At 43.2% G+C, this 18,571-nt stretch overlaps 1 protein-coding gene across 1 annotated transcript in view; it reads left to right on the top strand.

Annotated features, from left to right (window-relative positions):
* The window catches only part of LOC146693080 (cadherin-2-like), a 105,961-nt gene that overhangs the window by 46,740 nt on the left and 40,650 nt on the right, over positions 1-18,571 (top strand). The window contains exons 3-5 of the mRNA XM_085433453.1: positions 5,096-5,316; positions 12,540-12,713; positions 17,358-17,513. Coding sequence (XP_085289579.1) covers positions 5,096-5,316; positions 12,540-12,713; positions 17,358-17,513 — 551 coding nt within the window. The remainder of the gene's footprint in view (positions 1-5,095; positions 5,317-12,539; positions 12,714-17,357; positions 17,514-18,571) is intronic.

Genomic DNA, 18,571 nt, shown 5'->3' with positions numbered 1-18,571 from the left:
GCTGCTCCCTGCTGTCTATGTTGATGTTCTGTCTGAAAATAGGTGGTTGAACTGGGCAATCACCCACTGCTGCCCAGCTACATCTAAAAGCCCCACGCTTAGTTCTGCTCCAGTTCCCTCTGTGCAGTCGGAGGATGGGGGTGTTAAATCACACGGCTCTAAAATCATGTAGCAGCATGAGTGTTTGTGAGCTGGACATGGATAATGTATGAGCATTTACACCAAGCAGGTACAGACCATCAGACAGAGAGCAGAATCTCAACCACCTCAGAGGCCAACAGGAAAACAAGCTGTGATTGTCTGTCAGCTTCGTTTTCATGTTAAAGCAAGCTGCCGTTCACATAATAAGGTTTAGATCACTAATGTCCTTAACCTTAACATTTAAATCTCAAAACAATGTACGTTTCTGTGCAAACAGAGTCGACACATTCCCAGTTTGTTCTATTTTTAGAATGTATTTCAAACTAAAAATGCAATTTTAAACCAAACCATAAAAAATGAAGCAAACGCGTATCTGTGCTAAAAACAACTAGCTGTACATAAATTGCCAGGTCGACTCATTCAGGTCTGACTGCAGCCAGCAGTCTTAAATCAAACACTTCAATAAACGGTTTTTAAAACGATGGTTTCAGCTGAAAGTTCGACGCAGGACCAAAGTACGGCTAATGCAAAATAAGTGCATCCATGTGAAGGCTTACAGAGCTGCTGCAGATGTGTGACACGTTATCTACCAATGAAGAAGAAAAATGAAGTTTCCCAAAAGTGACTCACCGCTAACTCCACTAACTCCACCCTCTGCACCGCGAGACAGACGCTCATCAAGCGGGTGGGTGAGCAATGAAGCCTTCTACTGCAGCGTTGTGGATTAACTGAAGGCCTTTCAGGGAGCTTTAAGGACAGCTGTAATTAGCGCAGTAATAACCAATGCACGGACTGCTTTGGAGCATCAGTCTGCAGGAATTCATGATTTTAGCTTGTGCAGATCAGACGAGGCCGGCCTGTTTAAATGACACATCCTGGTCAAACATGACTCCGAGGTTTTCACAGTCATACTAGAGGCAAACATGATGCCAGAGTACATCTACAGTGAAGTGTAGGAGCAGTGGCAGTCTGATGCTGGGGGATGGTTGCTGATTAAGGGTCAGGGTGAGACTCCAACTTCGGGGAAACATGAACTCTGAGACTGTTAAAAGAAACATTTTTGCCTCAAGAGCTGGGATGGACTTACTGCTGATGAAGGTTGGCACAGTTAGCTCTTAGTTTCAGTTCGGTTAAGTTCACTTTGTTGATGCTTTTTTTCCTTTTTGGTTAATGAGCCAGTTTAGTGTGAAAGCTAACATGCTGAGGGACACAGACTATCAAACACTGTAAAACTACATTTGCAGAGTATTTGTGAGAAGCTTGTTAGCGTCTCTCCTGTCTTTGTCCAATGAATCAGTTTTGTGGCTGTTTTAAGCAGCAGTTTGTCACGTTTCTGTTCTTGAAGGATCAAACATGGCGTTGAGATTTTCCTCCTCATATGTTGACCCGCAGGACTCCTGTGAGTGCATCAGCACAACTTGTCCCTTTTAAATTCAGTCCGTGTCTTTCTTTCTGATGGACATGAGACAGTGTGATAGATATTTACTGCAGTTTCATAAAGTTTGAAAAGAATGTGCTTTAAAGCAACCGCGTTGTTGGTGAGGAGCTCGTACAGAAGATCGTTCTGCTGTTTTTAGCTTGTTTGAGTGTCAGAGACGGCTGGAGGCTGAGAAGCCTTTCATATTGTCAGGAACATGCTGTGCATTTATAACACTGACACGTGTTTGCAGTCCCATAACGATCTCACGCACAGAGAAGACTGTTTAATTCAAGCCTTCCTAGCATCTGAATGTTTTGTGGACCTGACAGTTTAAGTTTACTTTAAGATGAAGTGTTGAGCTTCGCTCTGTAAAGGCACCGATCCACGGTGTGGTGAGGCTGCTCTTCCTCTGATGGAGGGAGAAGTTTCTGCTGGACTTTCTTGGTTTTGTCCGTGGTCTCTCTACTGTCCTCTTTCCTGTCTTCTCTTTAACCTCAACCCAAAACTGGTCAAGGTCAAAACGACTCATTTAAGTCTCGTTTTTCTCCCCACCGTGATAGAGAGCGCGGCGAATCGTACTTTGGTTACTTTCTGAAGTCCCTTGAAACAAGGTTGTCATTAAACCCTGAGGACATGATAAAGCTGCATTGAGAGTTTGTATTCATTCATTGTGTTATACTCCTTTCTGCCCGGCGCAGCAGAGATGGAGCTGTTAATGGTTCATAGTTAGGAGAACAGATCAAACAGCCACAGGCTTCAGAAACACAAATGTATGTGATTCCACTCAAGCTGTATTCTAATGTGTCCGACACAACAACGAATGTTGTAAATGTTGTGGGTGCGTGCATAGATTTACCAACAGTTACTGACAGGATACAAGCAGACGCTCGTTCACGCAGTCGTCGCCGTTCCCCTGCCGCCGTCACAGCCGCCTCTCGTAGCTCTCATCGGTTGCTCTTTTTCGCTCGTCGTCAGTGCGTCAAACACCTTCTACCTCTAACACCAGTAAAAATAAAACGTGTTTCTGTCAGCTGAGAAGTGAATTAATTAACAGTGAATGTGAAATATAAGCTGCATATTTTGCTCCATGTCACACACAGATTTGTCTAATGTTCTAACTTCATACACTGAGGACTGTTGGGTAGGAACTCCTAAACTTTGATAGAAATTTAAAAAACTCAGTGAATTTTTAATGCATTTACCTCACAGCAGGGAAGCAGATCAGTATTTTACTGAGGCATGAACTCTACTGAAGTTAGTGATCCCCTGACTTTTCCTTCAGGGCTACCAGCGAGTCTCCCCATCAGTGTCTGTGTTTGTTCACTGGCAGAGCCGAGCGGAGGTTCGAAGAGTCTCCAGCCCCACAGACCTGCTGATGAGTCTCATTGATAATCCAAGACAGTGCAGGGCACTGACGTTAGTCAGCTGCACTGATTGTCACTGTAACCTGTGAGAAAGGAAATGAAATCAGTGCTGATTATGGCTGGACGAGAGCCACAACCTGCCTGGTGCCTGGTGAATGAGCTCCACATCCTGGTGTCTGTTACGGAGACGCTGCTCTATAAAAGCAGTCAGGTCTTCTTTGGCTCACCGTGTTCTCACGTCGAAGCTACAAAACTTTACATTGCAGTTGGAACAATGTAGCAACTTTCACATGTTGACAGTTGAACATAATTGAACGATTCTGCTTTGTTTACATTTTCCCAGAGATGCTTTGTGATTACCCTCCAACAGTGACACACGCACTTTATTCCTGGCAGATGGTTGATGCGCTTTAACCCACGAGGCAGTAAAGCAGCTCCACGTTCTTCTTTCCAGATGATTTTTGAGGAAATGTAATAAAATGTGTTTGTGACGGGATTAAACAAGCAGTTTAAAAAGGCCGGCTTGGACCATGTTCCATCATTAGCAGAAACGTGAGTCATTAAAAGTGTGTAACGCTGACTTGACTGAAGATATCACAGAAACTTTGTTGTGGGAGAGGCAAACAACATTTCACATCAACACATTTCTGTGTTATCACATTCCTTCTCTCCACCGGCCTGTTTGGCTTCTCAGTGCTTGTCAGAAGCAGCGTTTGGACAGAAACAAAGCCTCAGCCCCCCCTCTCCCCCAGCTGGGGTGGAAGAAGCTGTTCTGGATGCACTGACTTGTTGTTAATGTGCAAGCTGTGATGAGCTGACATTTGCCATTGACAGCTTTGTTCCGCATGAGTGTGCTGTGTCTGCTCACGTCACACTGTCAACAGAGTTGCACTGATTTCTGGCTAAATGCAGTCACAGCATTGCGCGCCTCCCCCGGGCATCACAGAAGCCATTTCCTCTGCGAAGGTGCGCTAAAGCTGGCAAGCACACAAAGAGGAGAGCGTTGCATGGTCTTCCTGCAGAAAGCTGCTCCCATCTCTGCTTTACTCCTGCAAATCCCATCTTCAGCTTTGGGATTTACAGGCTGGATAAACTCTCGGGCCAGGTCCACCAGTCTCTCCTCAAACGCTCATCTAAATGCGACTCAGGTTTCACATCAATTTACTCCGTTACTTTTTTCTTCTCTGAAATTCTCCTTAAGCGGCTTTGAAGAAAAAAGCCACTGTGATTGGTTGTGTCCAGGTTTCATCGAGTGTTGAGTTGTTAATACTTACGAAGACAGCATAATTGGGATAAAACATTCCCTTTGTGCATTAGTTTCAGCTCTCCCGTTATAGATCAAGCCTTCTCGTTCACAGTGTCGCACGCCGGCTCTTCTCTAAAAGTCACAGTTTAGTTTAACTTGAGCCCAGCTGATGGAAGGAGAGCCAACAAGCTTTATCACGAAGGAGCAAAAGTTTTAAAAGCTATTTGGAGGTGAGATTGTGGGCACGGCAGGCTAACTGATGTTGTCTGTTGGTTGCTGGCTGCAGCTCTGCATCGCCCTGCCTGTGGAAACCATTCAGGTCCTCAAAGGGTGCCAGGCCAGTGCTGCATAAGCCTCGTGTTGCTCCTTTCTGCACCCACAGACATCTAAAGCTGGGGGCCTGCAGGGACCAGCAGGGGCCCTCGGCAGACGAGCTTCATGACCACAGATCCTCCCCAGTCTGAGGCGTCTTCTTTCCCACAGATTACAGTATCGACATCGCTGATTACATGTGCTGTCATAATTAAGCAGCTCTGGTGTGAATGTGCAGCAAAATGCACAAATGTCATATAGATAAAGCAGAAAGTATAACTGATTAATAAAATATCACCTGTTTCACGCACAGTGTAGACAGCAGTTATTAACGAGCAGTGAAATTCTGACAGCCCCACGCTGGACGAGAAAAGTGTGTCGCTGTGTCAGCACATGAGTTATTCATGCTGTTCGTCTGAATACAGATAAAACGGTCACATTGAAAAGCCTGAATTTCAGCAAAAACTAAGGAAAGTTTTGGAGATAAAACCGTCTGTGACGTCTGTACAGGACGAGCTGTTTCAGTGGGACAAAAGCTGCTGCAGAGAAACAAACGTTTGTCTTGGCCTGCACGCATCGCTGATGCCGGTGTCTGTCTTCTCTCTTCAACAGTGAGCTTCCTGGACTGCGGCGGGGGGGAAGTCTGGTTCCAGGTTGAAGATAAACATGATTTCAGTGTGAATGAGGACGGTGGGGTCTACGCCCTGCACCACCTAAACCTGCTGGGAAAGGAGAAGGCTGTGCTGGTCTACGCCCATGACCTGCACACGAAACAGGTCTGGAAGGCCAGAATTCATCTCCGTGTTCATCCGAGCAACAGCACTCAAACGGAGGTAAAAGCATTCAAAGGCCTTCTTAAAACTTTACAGTTTTCATGTTTTTGATATTCTCATATTTGTCTTATATTTTGATAAGAGACAGGCCGACTCATCTGACTGTACAGACTCATGAGGAACGCTGTTAGCCAGTTATGAAGACGGGAGCTGTCCATAAAGGACAAGACTATTTTTATACCAGGCTGTAAACATGTACACATGGGGCCTGACTCACGCTTGGAGCCCGTCTGTGCCAGCGTGTCACCCACAGATGAATTAGGTCTAATTAAACCAGGTAAACAAAATGTTTAGGAAACCAATAAAGGAGAAGCTCTGCTAACTGTGCAGATGATTGGTCCAGCATCACCATGACCAAGCCGAGGCAGCCCAACCGCAAAGCAATGACATGCATGCGCCTCAGCGCCGATCATCATATTAAATATACCACGTGTTTGAAGCTCGATGATCTAAGTGTATCACAGCAGGCTGACAGTCGAATCTCTAGTTTTGATTCTTTTATTGAATAGTTTGAAAGTTCTTCATCTACACAGGCAGAAAAGCAGGATCGCAGTCCCTTTTTGAATAATAATGACTTAATTAACACATTCAGAACTCGACAGTGTTAACACATACCTGTATGCACGTCTGAGGAAGCCAGCATGTGAGAGAAATCTCCCCCTTGCTTCAGCATGAACACATATAAAATCACAGCTTCTGCAGCCCAGCAGGCGTCTGAGGTTGGCCAAGTGCTGATTGCAGAGACAAAGCAAGTCAAACAGCCATCTGTTAGTTTGTTTCATGTACAACAGTGATAATAAGGCCCTCTGCATGTATTTAGACAAGGCAGCAGCTTTGATTGGCTGTTCTTATAAACAGGGCCCAGAAATAGCTGGCTGCCATATGCTTTAGCTGCTATCAGAATCACTCGCTGCAGTCGGCGAGGAGGAGAATCGCAGAGGGTGAAAGAAGCTGTCAACAATCCTTCGTAAGGAAGACTCATGAGGATGAGCCATCACAGCTAACAGCCAGTCATTTGCCAGCAGTGTCAGCATCGAGGCCTTCAGCTGAGAGGCAGGACCGGGGTTGTTATCCAATGGAAGTGTGGAGTGAGACAAACAGGCGTCACATTTGCAGCTCGCCAGGCTCCACATGGCTGCAAATCGAGCCTTTGACCTTTGCTTGTTTTGGAAAAGTTAGACATCGCCGTGTTTAGTAATCCCTGCAACGTTACAGTAGATGTCAGAATAATCAGGGACTTAACAGGGAACAGTACTCTGTGCTGTCCACAGAGTCAGCTGTCCGACTAAGAAGGATAAGCAGCCGTATTCATTCAGGTCAGCTGACAGAGTCGAAGACGAAGTTGTGAATCAGCAGATGGGGAGGGGGGGTTACTCATCAGCATCCCTTCTTCTGTTGCTTCACCTGGAAACCTCTGCTGAATGATCATAGAAAGAGAAACCTACATCAAATATCACAGCGGTGAAAATGATGCAGAGGAACAAATTATAGAGTGACGTGTTATACAGATCTGCTCAGACAGTGGCAGACTCACACGAAGCCCGAAGAACAGCAGCTACATAAGTATCATATAAATATGCTGAATTGCACCAGTGGAGTTACAGCGTGGAATCTGAGCAGAGCACCACCCGTCCTGCTACCGTGCACCTCTCTGCCACCAGCGTCACACAGGAGGCTGTGACGGCGTGATGTCGCTGGGCCAGTGGTTGGTGAGGTTAGCCATGAATGATGCTGAGGAAGAGTGAGCAGGAACGTGGAAGATGAAGAACTGACAGGCACACAGTTGGCTGTCACACACTCACACACGCACACACACACACGCACACGCACGCACACGCACGCACACACACAAAAACACACACACACGCACACACGCACGCACACGCACACAAACACACACAAAAACACACACACACGCACACACACACGCACACACGCACACACACACACGCACACACGCACACACACACACGCACACACACACACACACACACGCACACACACACACACGCACACGCACGCACGCACACACACAAAAACACACACACACGCACGCACACGCACACAAACACACACACGCACACACACACACGCACACACGCACGCACACACTCACACGCACACACACACGCACACGCACAAAAACATACACACACACTAGAGCAGGGCGATATGGCCAAAAATATTTATCACGATATATATTTGAAAATTTGCGATAACGATATAACCGACGATATAATTGATGCGAGACAAAATACAACTCCACAACATTACTAGCGCAAAAAGACAACCTTCCATTTATTTTCACTTAAACAAGAAGCTGGTTTTTATGTACATTAAAACTTTATAAAAATGTAACAGTGCAAATGCAAATTCCTTGCTGAAAGTTTAACCAAAAGGCATTTCCAGTAGAAATGGGCTGACATATCCTGAGCATAGAGCTGGGCGATAGAACGATAACGATATGTATCGCGATATAACTTTTACTCGATAGAGAAATTAAGTTATCGCGATAGACCTCGCCGCTCTTGTCCTCTTAAAAAAATAAAAAAATCAGCCAATCCAAATTCAGTAGCGCAGAGCCGAACCAATCACAGCCGCAGCGTCACGTCACGTGACTTGTAACGTACAGCACAAGTGCCAAGCCGCACGTGTGTTTGTTTGGGAAGCAGCCAGCAGGTAATGGAGGAAATGAGTGTGCCGACTAGAAAAATCAACCGAGCGTGACTGAAGAGAAAACAGATGATGGTTCCAACGCCGGAGAGATTGTCGAACGGAAGAGCCATAGAAGTTCCGTAGTGTGAAGGTATTTCGGCTATTTCAAGTCTGACAAAAACAGAGTAGCGTGCACTGTAAATTGTGCCGAAAGCAAGTCTGGAAATACAATAAACTGGTGCATGCGTCACACTGTGCGCCACGTTATTGTTTCGGTGAAATGAATTTCTACAATACTGTTAATTCTACTCTCTGCAGTGTTTAAATGCTTACATATACACACAGTTACTGTCCCTCCACACATACGACTCGGTTCTGCTTCTATGCCCCAGCTTTGTTTACTTTTTCCCACCGAGGCTTCTAGACTTCTGATTGGCCAATATTTCTGCACGGTTAGGAATCTAGCGCCACCTGCTGCTTTGGCATGTTCATAGCAGCGTTTTCCTTCATTTCTGCCTTTATGTGTGGACGGGATTATTTTTTAAAACGAAAACGGAAAATCTCAGTTTTCAAAAATACCCGTGTACGTGTGGACGTAGCCTCAGTCTCTGACTGGAAGCGCTAATTCGTCATTCGGCTTTTGTCAGACTAAAGTAACTGTTAAAACTCTTTGAAAAGCTAAGCTATACAACAAGGAGAGATTGAGAATTTCCTTTTAGTTCTCAGTTTATTTGATATTGACAAAAGTTAGTCAGTTTTGTCTGTTCTTCTGTAAAACAAACTAAGATTTATTTTTAGAATTAATATTTTGTTTCTAAGTGGAATTGACAATTTAGTCTGTTTCGTTTGTTCTATTTTGAAACTTAAACGCTTTAGCGGCTGCCTTTTGTGTAGTTTGCAATATTTGCCTTTATTTATCTGAAAAAGTCTCATGTTCCTTAAGTACATCTACCCTGTTGAACTTATTATGGGAAATAAATATTTAAATAAAAACAAGCTGCTGATTATTTCACATTTTACTTGTCAGCAACGGCACATTTAAATCTTACAAATATAGTTATTTGGCTTATATCGTGATAGATATCGTTATCGCCTGAAATGAAAAAAACATATCGTGATATGAAAAAATCTCATATCGCCCAGCTCTACCTGAGCATAACCATGTATAATATCCACTGAAGTTAAAAAGAGGTGCTTTGCAACATTAAACTGCAGTGTGCAGTACGTATTTTTCGGACCATAAGGTGCACGGGATTATAAGGCACATTAAGCAAAACAAAGCAGTCAGATAAATCAAACTTTATTAAACTCATTCTTCTTGCTTCCTCCACTTCTGTACCATTGATTCATTAATGTTGAATTCTCTGGCAGCTGCTCTATTCCCATGTTGTTGCAGTATATTAATGACTAACCTTGTATTGTGGATGGATTATCTCAGTTGTTCTCCTGACTGAAGTTTGGTCCGTTTACAGTATCCTGCCATGCGATTGCATTTGTCTCTAACCATGAAGAACCTTCACGTTAACTTTTATAAGTGGAAAAGTGTTAGTGTTCGTCCTCCAGCTTCACTGTTTATGCTATGCTAACATAGCTGTGTCGCTAGTGATCACGTAGCACATCATTATATACCAGCTAGCCCAACTTCAGTAACCCTACAAACGTCACTGCTGTTTAGTTTCCTGTCTTCATTTATGTTGGAAGTGATAGCAGAGCTGTACGTTTGATTTTTTTCAGAAATCTCTCAGTCAGAACATGCTATATCATGCTTAGGTAACTAGCGAAACTAGCGAGCTAACTTCCGCTAGCTTCCTGCTAACTTCTAACTCCGTTAAATGTAATAAATTTTGTTTTCATGGATGCCTGGAAGTTAAACTTCATAGTTACACCTGGTAAAGCAGCAATGCTGATCGTTTTATTAAAGATGAAAGAATTTAGACAGTTTTTAACTCTAAGTGATGCTGCAGTGTTGTTTGACCTGAAGCATACGGAGTTTAGGACCCAGATTACTCCCAGATTTAAGAGCATCTTAGTCCGACAAATACGACAATAACAACGGCCGCTTGCATGTTCTGCAAAAAAATGTGCTTTGTTGTGTATCTGATGGACAAACACCAAACCAGTTCCACATCACTGAAGTTGCACCATTTTTACAAACCAATTCTGGTTCATTTGTTTCACTCAACAATCGGCCATGTGCGTATGAAAACAAAGGCACTGCGCATGCGCGTTTTACTCATATTCTATCGCGATATTTCTTTTTCCTATCGTTGCCTAACATTATACCGGTATTACCGTGAACGGTATAATATGGCCCAGCCCTAACACTCACACACACACACACACACACACACACACACACACGCACACACACAAAAACATACACACACACGCACACACACACACACGCACACACACAAAAACATACACACACACACACGCACACACGCACACACACACGCACACACACAAAAACATACACACGCACGCACGCACACACGCACACACACACACGCACACACGCACACACACAAAAACATACACACACACACACGCACACACGCACACACACACGCACACACACGCACACACGCACACACACAAAAACATACACACGCACACACACACGCACACACACGCACACACACAAAAACATACACACACACACACACACACGCACACACACACACGCACACACGCACACACGCACACACACAAAAACATACACACGCACACACACACACACACGCACACACACACACACGCACACACACAAAAACATGTGCAAAAACTCTCTGAAGCTCTGTTTCATTTATTTTCATTTCCACGTCTTCTCCTTTCATATTTCTGATCATTGCTAAGAAATGAGAGTTTTTAACTCCACACATATCAAATCGTTGTTTTATAAAGCAGACCTCTGTGAGAGTGCATGTTGCTCCTACACAAGCTGGTTTCTAATGAGAAGAGAAATACAGTTTTTTCTGATTGCTTAAGCCCTTTTTTTGCAACTATTGGCTAATTTTGCAAAACTCTTCACACAAATAAGAAAACCTGTCACCCAATCATCAAAACATTGTAGTTCTCTTGCAAAAGCAAACACAGCTAGATTAACTCCTCACACCTTCGTAAAAATGGTGTTTCCGTATCAAACAGTACACACAAGCCATCATCTACTAAGCACACAATGCGCCAACTGCACACTGATGGTATGAATACAAAACACATCTGGCTTTTGCTTTCTCTGTGCACAAGGTAGGCTATGTCAGTTTGAGCTCATACTTCTGTCATAGATCCATAAGCATGGAGGGATCCAAACTTCAAGTACTGGTGTTTATTCACACACATCAAAACAAACACAAGTGTTTATTTCCAAGTATAGGAGTATTTGCAATCGCCATAATGACTATATGGGTTACTTGGTCTGCAGTGAACATGCTTCCTCTGCCCCCTCCTCGTCTACCTCTTGCTCCTCCTTGTCCTTGTCGTCCTCTTCATCCTACTTCTTCACCTCCACGTCCTCGGCCTCCTCTACTTCTCACTCTTCCTGCACCCTCCATTGTACTCCGCACACACAGCTTACCTGTATTATAGTGCTTAGGCTGATTGCAAAGTGAACTAATTATCTAAAAAAGTTTTCACATGTGAAAGTGTGCCAGACAGTTGGCAAATTAGTGTTAATGATAGCCATACATGTGTATACTTTTGCTAGGAGTGTGTTGGAAATTTGGAAATTGAGTGTTGTGCAGTGAATTGTGCCTACAGTTTTGCAAAGTGTGTGTTACGAAATTGCAAACTGAGTGCAAAGCAGTTTTTGTGCTTTTAGTTTTGCAAACTCAGTGAGTGGTTTTGCTATATGTCTGCATAGTTTTAGGAATTGTGCTACAGGAATCACAGTTAGGGTTTAAGCATTCAGAAAAAACTGTAAGAAGAAAGTATGAACTCAAACAATAAACGTGCTCCAGATCACTTTTAATCGATTATGCAGGCCTGGCGTTTTTTGCAGTGATGCCAAATCAACCGTGTTTGCTATAAAAATGAAATAAAATGTTGGAAACACAGAAGAGTACATCTGCTTCCTCTGCGACCTCAGATGACTCTTTGCTGGCTGGAAATGACGCTTCTGTTCAGTCAGTGCTGCTAGTGATATATGAACATAATTTATTGTGCAGTGTATCATATAAATCCATTGTACTGTATGCCAGAGTATTCTTGGTATAACATTTAATTGAATCGGGTCCTGCAGAGAGTAGCCCTCCCCATCTCCAAGGTCAGGGGCTGCACGGCTCCTGTGCAGGTGCATTGTGGGAGAGTAAATGAGAGGCTCCTTCTTTTTTTCTTATCGTCGTCTGTGAGGCCTGCAGTGTCACTGCAGATCTGTGGCTGCAGAGGACACACACACGCCCACACATGCTGACAGGTGGTGGTCATTTATCAGGCAGACTATAATGAGAGCATTAATCCAAGCCACTGGAATGAGGTCAGAAATACCCTGAGTCACGAGCCGTCCCTGCGCTCTGTGTGTGTGTAACCCTGAGCTGAATATACACGATGCTTGTTTACTGTCTCTGCAGGTAAAGCCCGGTGATGCAACACTGACTCAGCAGGTACCAGAGATCTTGTTTCCATGGCGCAGCGTGGTTGTCAGAGGCGATGGTACTCTGAGGCGGGTGAAGAGGGACTGGGTCATTCCGCCTATCAACGTTCCCGAGAACTCACGAGGACAGTTCCCTGAGGACCTAGTCAGAGTAAGACACACACACAGACACACACAACAAGGCCTGTCTTACTGTGGCTGTGAGGACTGAAGAGAAGGAAGAAAACAGGGAAAACAAACAGGAAAATACAGCAAAGAGCAAAATGTCTGGAAAAGATAATCAAATGTGACCCAAATGGACAGCACGACAAAATAAAGCCAATGAAATACCCAGGAAACAGGATCCTCGTTAGCCTGTTTCAACAATGAGCTAATGCAGTCTGACAGAGTGCTATAGCAGCTATGCACCAGCATACTGCGTATAAGAGATGGATGCAGTGATTAGTCTTTGATGTCCATAATGATATGACGATGATATTTAGTGTATGATGCTATCAGCCAAGCCTAGCCTGCTTGGTTAGCAGCCATAAATGTGCAGCTGCATCTCAGAGCAGTGTTTCCCACGAGTGTTAGTGTTTGTGGTCCAGAGGAGGGACACAGACAAGAACATGATCGACATTAACAAGTTTATCCTCTGAAAATATTTTATTTTCCAAAAGCTTTGTGAGATATACCTAAAGAATAAACCAGCTAGCTCTCAATGAGCCTCATATCCTGTGTTTAACTTCAGCTTCACTAATGAGCTCAGCTGTCCTCGGACTCCTGTCTGCCACCAAGCAGCTGACGCAGCACCAGCATAGCTGCAGCCAGTCGGACACAGGAAGCAGCTAGCTGGTTAGCAGCGACTGAGCTGAACAAGAGGAAGGATTGTAAACTAGTAAATCCAACTAAGCACACATATGCCTACAGATAGACAGATGCCTGCTAGGAGATCACACACTGGAAACACTGCTGCACAGACTGAATAGTCCGTACAATCAGCCATGCAGCAAGCTGTAACATTTCTCACATAATTGCATTTAAATATGCAAAAAGCAGCAGCAGCTTCAGTTAAGTGACTGACACTACATGACATTAGCTGAGGTGTGGACTGTGATGGCAGCCATCTGTCACAGCAGCCCCAAAAACATCAGCTTTCAGGTGGATCGTAGAGAAGTTTACCATTAATTCACAAACGTACCAAATATGTTCATGGACTTTGTCTTAAAAGGTAAAAGTTGGTCTCAAACAGAGTATTTTAACAAGAGTCTGTGTGGAATCACTGGATTGTGAGTCAACCTCAACTGGTCCAGAACAAGAAATCATTTCTCTTCATTTCTCAGCCCCGAATGCTGCAGCGTGCCCTGAAACAAGGCCATGTTGGATTTACTGGATTCAGTGGACACTGGATGCACACAAATGTTTTGCTTTGGCAGAAACTTAAACAAATGAGTTAAATCAACACAACGTATTCATATTCAATAAACCTGTGTGTTTGTGTTCTGAAAACGCGATTGAAACAAGTTTAGATGAAGTAAGTTGAACTCTTGTTTTAATCCTTCATAATTTTGTCATTTTATTTCAACACTATTCAGTAACTTTTACCCCAGTACTACTTGGTCACTTAAAAACCACATGTTGTCTTCATATTACATAATGTTCAGCAAAGTCTAGTTAACATAAAAGTTGAAGGGATCTACAACAACTACCGTCCTCCTGTCTGCAGGGGCGTAACCCCAGAGCGATAGGTTACACCCTGGACAGCTCACCAGTCTTTCACATAGAGACAAACATCCATTTGTGCCAGATTGTGGATTCGAACCTAGGACCTGCTTACTGTGAGGCAACAGCACGAACCACCACGCCACCAATCCTGGCTTATCTAAAATGGAAAGCTATGATTTCAAGGCCACGTTTTTGTCCTTGACAGGTTAAACACAATAAATAGCGCTAGCATGCACGGGGTGTGTAGTGTCTGCCTCCAGTGATTTTCCTGTGGTGTAAAATCTCGTGTGGTCTTGTGAATTTCATGAGTCCAGCAACTAACCACTCCTACTAGATTGTATCAGGTCATCTCAACAAGAACAAATGAAGTTGTTGAATTTCGTACAGATCCTACATGATTCAATTACGTAAAATGTTTGTGTTCAAATTACAAGTTAGACTTTTTTAATATAACGACCACCCAGTGTCCTTTTTTCAGTAAACCAAAAGAAGTAGAGGCGGCTGCTCGACTTGACTGAGATGGACGCCTTCCTCAAACCACGACCCAAAGCGCGCGAGACTGAAATCCCATGCGAGATTTAACACTGCTATATTATTGACTTACTTCACTCGAACATGATATGAACAATTTAATCTACCCGCTCTGCATATCATGTAGTTTCTACACTATATAGTTACACTTAACTTTAAAGCCCGAGGCACTTGTGTTAAAGACACGATGCTTACATAAATCCAAGAGCCGGCCAATCCCTTTTTTTCAGTGCGATTGGAAACTTGAAACACTTAAAGGGTCACATCCAGTGACCTCAGAGCCAATCAGAGATTTACAGCAGAGCAAGACCATGCAGGAAATTTTAGAGCAGACATGCACCTATGAATAAAAAATGAACTCAATACTAATGATGACATCTATGAAGAGTCCAAATATGATGATAAAATACTACTGCTAAACGAATTCTGATGCTGGCCTTCTTCATTCTTCAGAAACCGTTGTTCTTCAGCACATGGAGCTGGATTCGGCTCTGTCGGGCTGGTTCAAATTCAAATTCAAATTCAAATTTTATTTGTCACGTACACAGTCATACACAGTACGATATGTAGTGAAATGCTTGGACAACTGCTCGTGACCTAAAGAAAACAAAAAAGGAAAAGGCTATGAATAAGATAGGAAATAAATATGAAAAATTAAAAAGGGTAAATTTAACTAGGAAGGAATAAAATATAAATTAAGGTTAAAAATGAAATAACTGTACAACACAAATTAGAATGAAGGGTAAATTTAACTGGGAAGAATAAGATAAAATATATAAATTAAAGTTGAAAATAAAATAACTGTACAACAAAATACACAATATAGAACTATATAAGAATGTATGAAGAAATATAAATAAATAAATATATACACAATAACAGCAGCTGTACAAGTATTAACTGGAAATGAAGAATATAATGACCAGTGTTGTGTTCAGCTGTGTTTGTGCAGAGGGTGCAGGCAGGGAGCTACACGTGGGTTGGAGAGGTGGACCATTGTTCATATTCAAATAAACCTGGTTCTTTTTTAAAGGAATTTTCATTTAAAATATGTTTTTAATTTTGATCAACAGAGATAGTTTCAGTGGTTTAGTCGGGATATGAGCAGTGCTTTCTCTACATGTTAGACTTCACGTTACAGTCAGCTACATTCTTTTCATGAATCACTTCTTTAACTCCCAAAGCTTAGTAAGAGACACAGCATCCATCATGTAAACTCTACACTTACACTTTCTTTGGGCTGCAGGAAGACATGAGGCTCTCTCTGTGTTCCTCATGAATCAGACGTGCTTCCTGTAACCCGATGACCTTTGAAACCTTTGGCAACATTTCTTCTGACACAGTACACATGTAATAAATCACTTTAGTTACTTTAACAATGGCAGCCTTGCAGAGCAAACAGCCTCCACACATAATACGTAATTATTATGAAACCAGTTATGCAGCTGTGACTGCTGTAATAGAGATGAAGTAGGTAGAGAATGACAAATGCAGCTGCAGCTTTAGCCTCGCTAAGAACTATTTTATCCAGCAGGAGTCTCAAACTCACACTGGTTTGATCCTCAGGGAGCCAGACACGTGGATCTATAATCTACTTTTTTAAGTGTAAAGAACTGTAAGTCTGTTCTAATATTTCAAAGCAGAACACAAACAACAAAACAACCAAATGTCAACATTATTTCTTACCAAATGCACATTCAACCTAAGAGCAGCAACTTTGGCATACTGACTGTTTGGAGCTGTGTGGCCACATATAACAGTGCTGCACAGTTATATGTGGCCTTTGCAGAATATAAGACTACATGTCAGTGCTGGTCCATTTCTAAATGTAACTTTAGGAAAAAAGAAACAGTCCATGTTGTGAAAGCTCCGGCAGGTAGATATCTGTGCTCTTTAGCACACAATGAGCCGTGCAGATGGAGAAAGAGGCAGCTTACCTTTCAGACTGAATTTGATTTGTACATGGATCATTTATTCTTTGCTTCTGTTTGAGTGTTTTCAAACGTAGCCTTCCCTCTGGCTCCGCCCAGTATCTCCAAATAAATGCATTAATTCGGAGACGTCTTCATCTTGTTCTGAGACTTGTAAACATGTGTGTGTGCATGTCGAGCATCTTTGCAGCACCCCCTCGCTCTTTAATGCCGTGATGATGTGGACAATGTGCAGAATATTGAAGGTGCTCCAGACATCACAGTTTATTTTAGCTTCACCACATTTCCTTTCCTGAGCTGCTTCAGGCTCCTGCTGCGTGTTGCCTGTGCAAGCCTAAAGTCATCGTGACACACAAGACACATCCAGGTCAAACTCACAACGTAGCTCCACTTTTGGTTTCATTATATTCTTACATTTAAGAAAAGATGGCAGTCGTGCTCAGCAGAAAGAAGCAGCTCCCAGAATACTGTGACAGCAGCAGATGCTCACAAAGAATGTCGACTTCAACATAGAAAGTTTGTTTTTTAATGCAGATTTGATGTTATTTACCACCTCCACTGTTCTCCCGGCTCTGCGTTTCCTGTAGTAAACACTTCCTGTGCCCTTTGTGTTTCTATCTGTTATTTAGATCCGCTCAGACCGGGATAAGAACCGAATGCTGCGCTACAGTGTGACGGGACCTGGGGCTGACCAGCCTCCCACTGGGATCTTCATCATTAACCCCATCTCAGGCCAGCTGTCGGTCACCAAGCCTCTGGACAGAGAGCACATCTCCAATTTCCACGTAAGACTGTGGGCGTGCCAGCGAAGGTCAAAGACGGAGCAAATGATGAATGCTTTAGTGATCGGTGTGTTAGCTCCTCTGGCTGCATGTTAAACCGAGGTCTGTGGTTAATATGCGATACAAACGTCTGCAGCGTTGCGTCTCGGTTCCTTCTTCCTTGTTGCACTGAGCGTTCTTGCATGGTAGATATGTCATAGCGTTAGTGTGTGCTCTTCAAAGTGTTTTCTGTGGCCAGCCAAAGATGGGCTCTTTCTATTTAAGTAACTTTAAAAGTACTAAAAGTTTCACCTTAGATTACATAAAGTGCGGTTTAACACCAACCCTAACACTTAGGACCTGCCTCTGGAGGCATGAGTCTGCTCCCAGTCAGCACGCTGCTCTGTGTCGTCCCTCGCGTTTTCATGTTATATCTGTGCTGTCACTCTCTCCTGGATTTATTCTCTCTCATGCAGAGATGATGAAGACATTCCTTTAAAAAAGCCACTTGGTGTTTGCTTACTATATCTGCTACTGTCACAAACAGCTCCGAGAGCAGAGTCTAACCTTTTGATCTGTAGGAATGCACACACAACTCACACGGGGGAGTGGAAATCTGGAGTCGCAGCAGGTTGATTTGCATTTAAGCTGTGTGATGAATATTCATGTGATTGGATGTAGTTGTCAGAGCTAGGAGCTGGGATTGGCCTGCATGTTTATTCATGAGGGAGGCTTTGGCTCTTTGAGAGCCTCATACAGATGCACTGTAAAGGAATGACTTATCAGGGCCAATCAATACCTATATTCAGCATCTTTGACCACATTATGCTGAATAAATACATCACATATGCGCCTGGTTTAAACTAAGGCCATCAAAAATAAAATAGATGTTTGATTTTCAAAGTGGGAGTATGTTCCTTGAAAAGTTGTTTTTCCAAAGTTTTGTGTTAGCTTTGATGGTTTTGATCTTTGAGCAGATTATTTAATATTAATTACAAAGCACTGTTTTGTAGCTTTTATGCTGAAACCTCCAGAGATGCATTCAACTACACAACAAATGGCATATAGCATGTTTTCTGCAG

The sequence above is a fragment of the Copadichromis virginalis genome, linkage group LG15 (genome assembly GCF_057382275.1).
Source record: "Copadichromis virginalis isolate Kocher_CV1m ecotype Utaka linkage group LG15, C_Virginalis_male_GT1.1, whole genome shotgun sequence".
Taxonomy (NCBI): domain Eukaryota; kingdom Metazoa; phylum Chordata; class Actinopteri; order Cichliformes; family Cichlidae; genus Copadichromis; species Copadichromis virginalis.
This window is presented reverse-complemented; position numbering and strand designations above follow the sequence as displayed.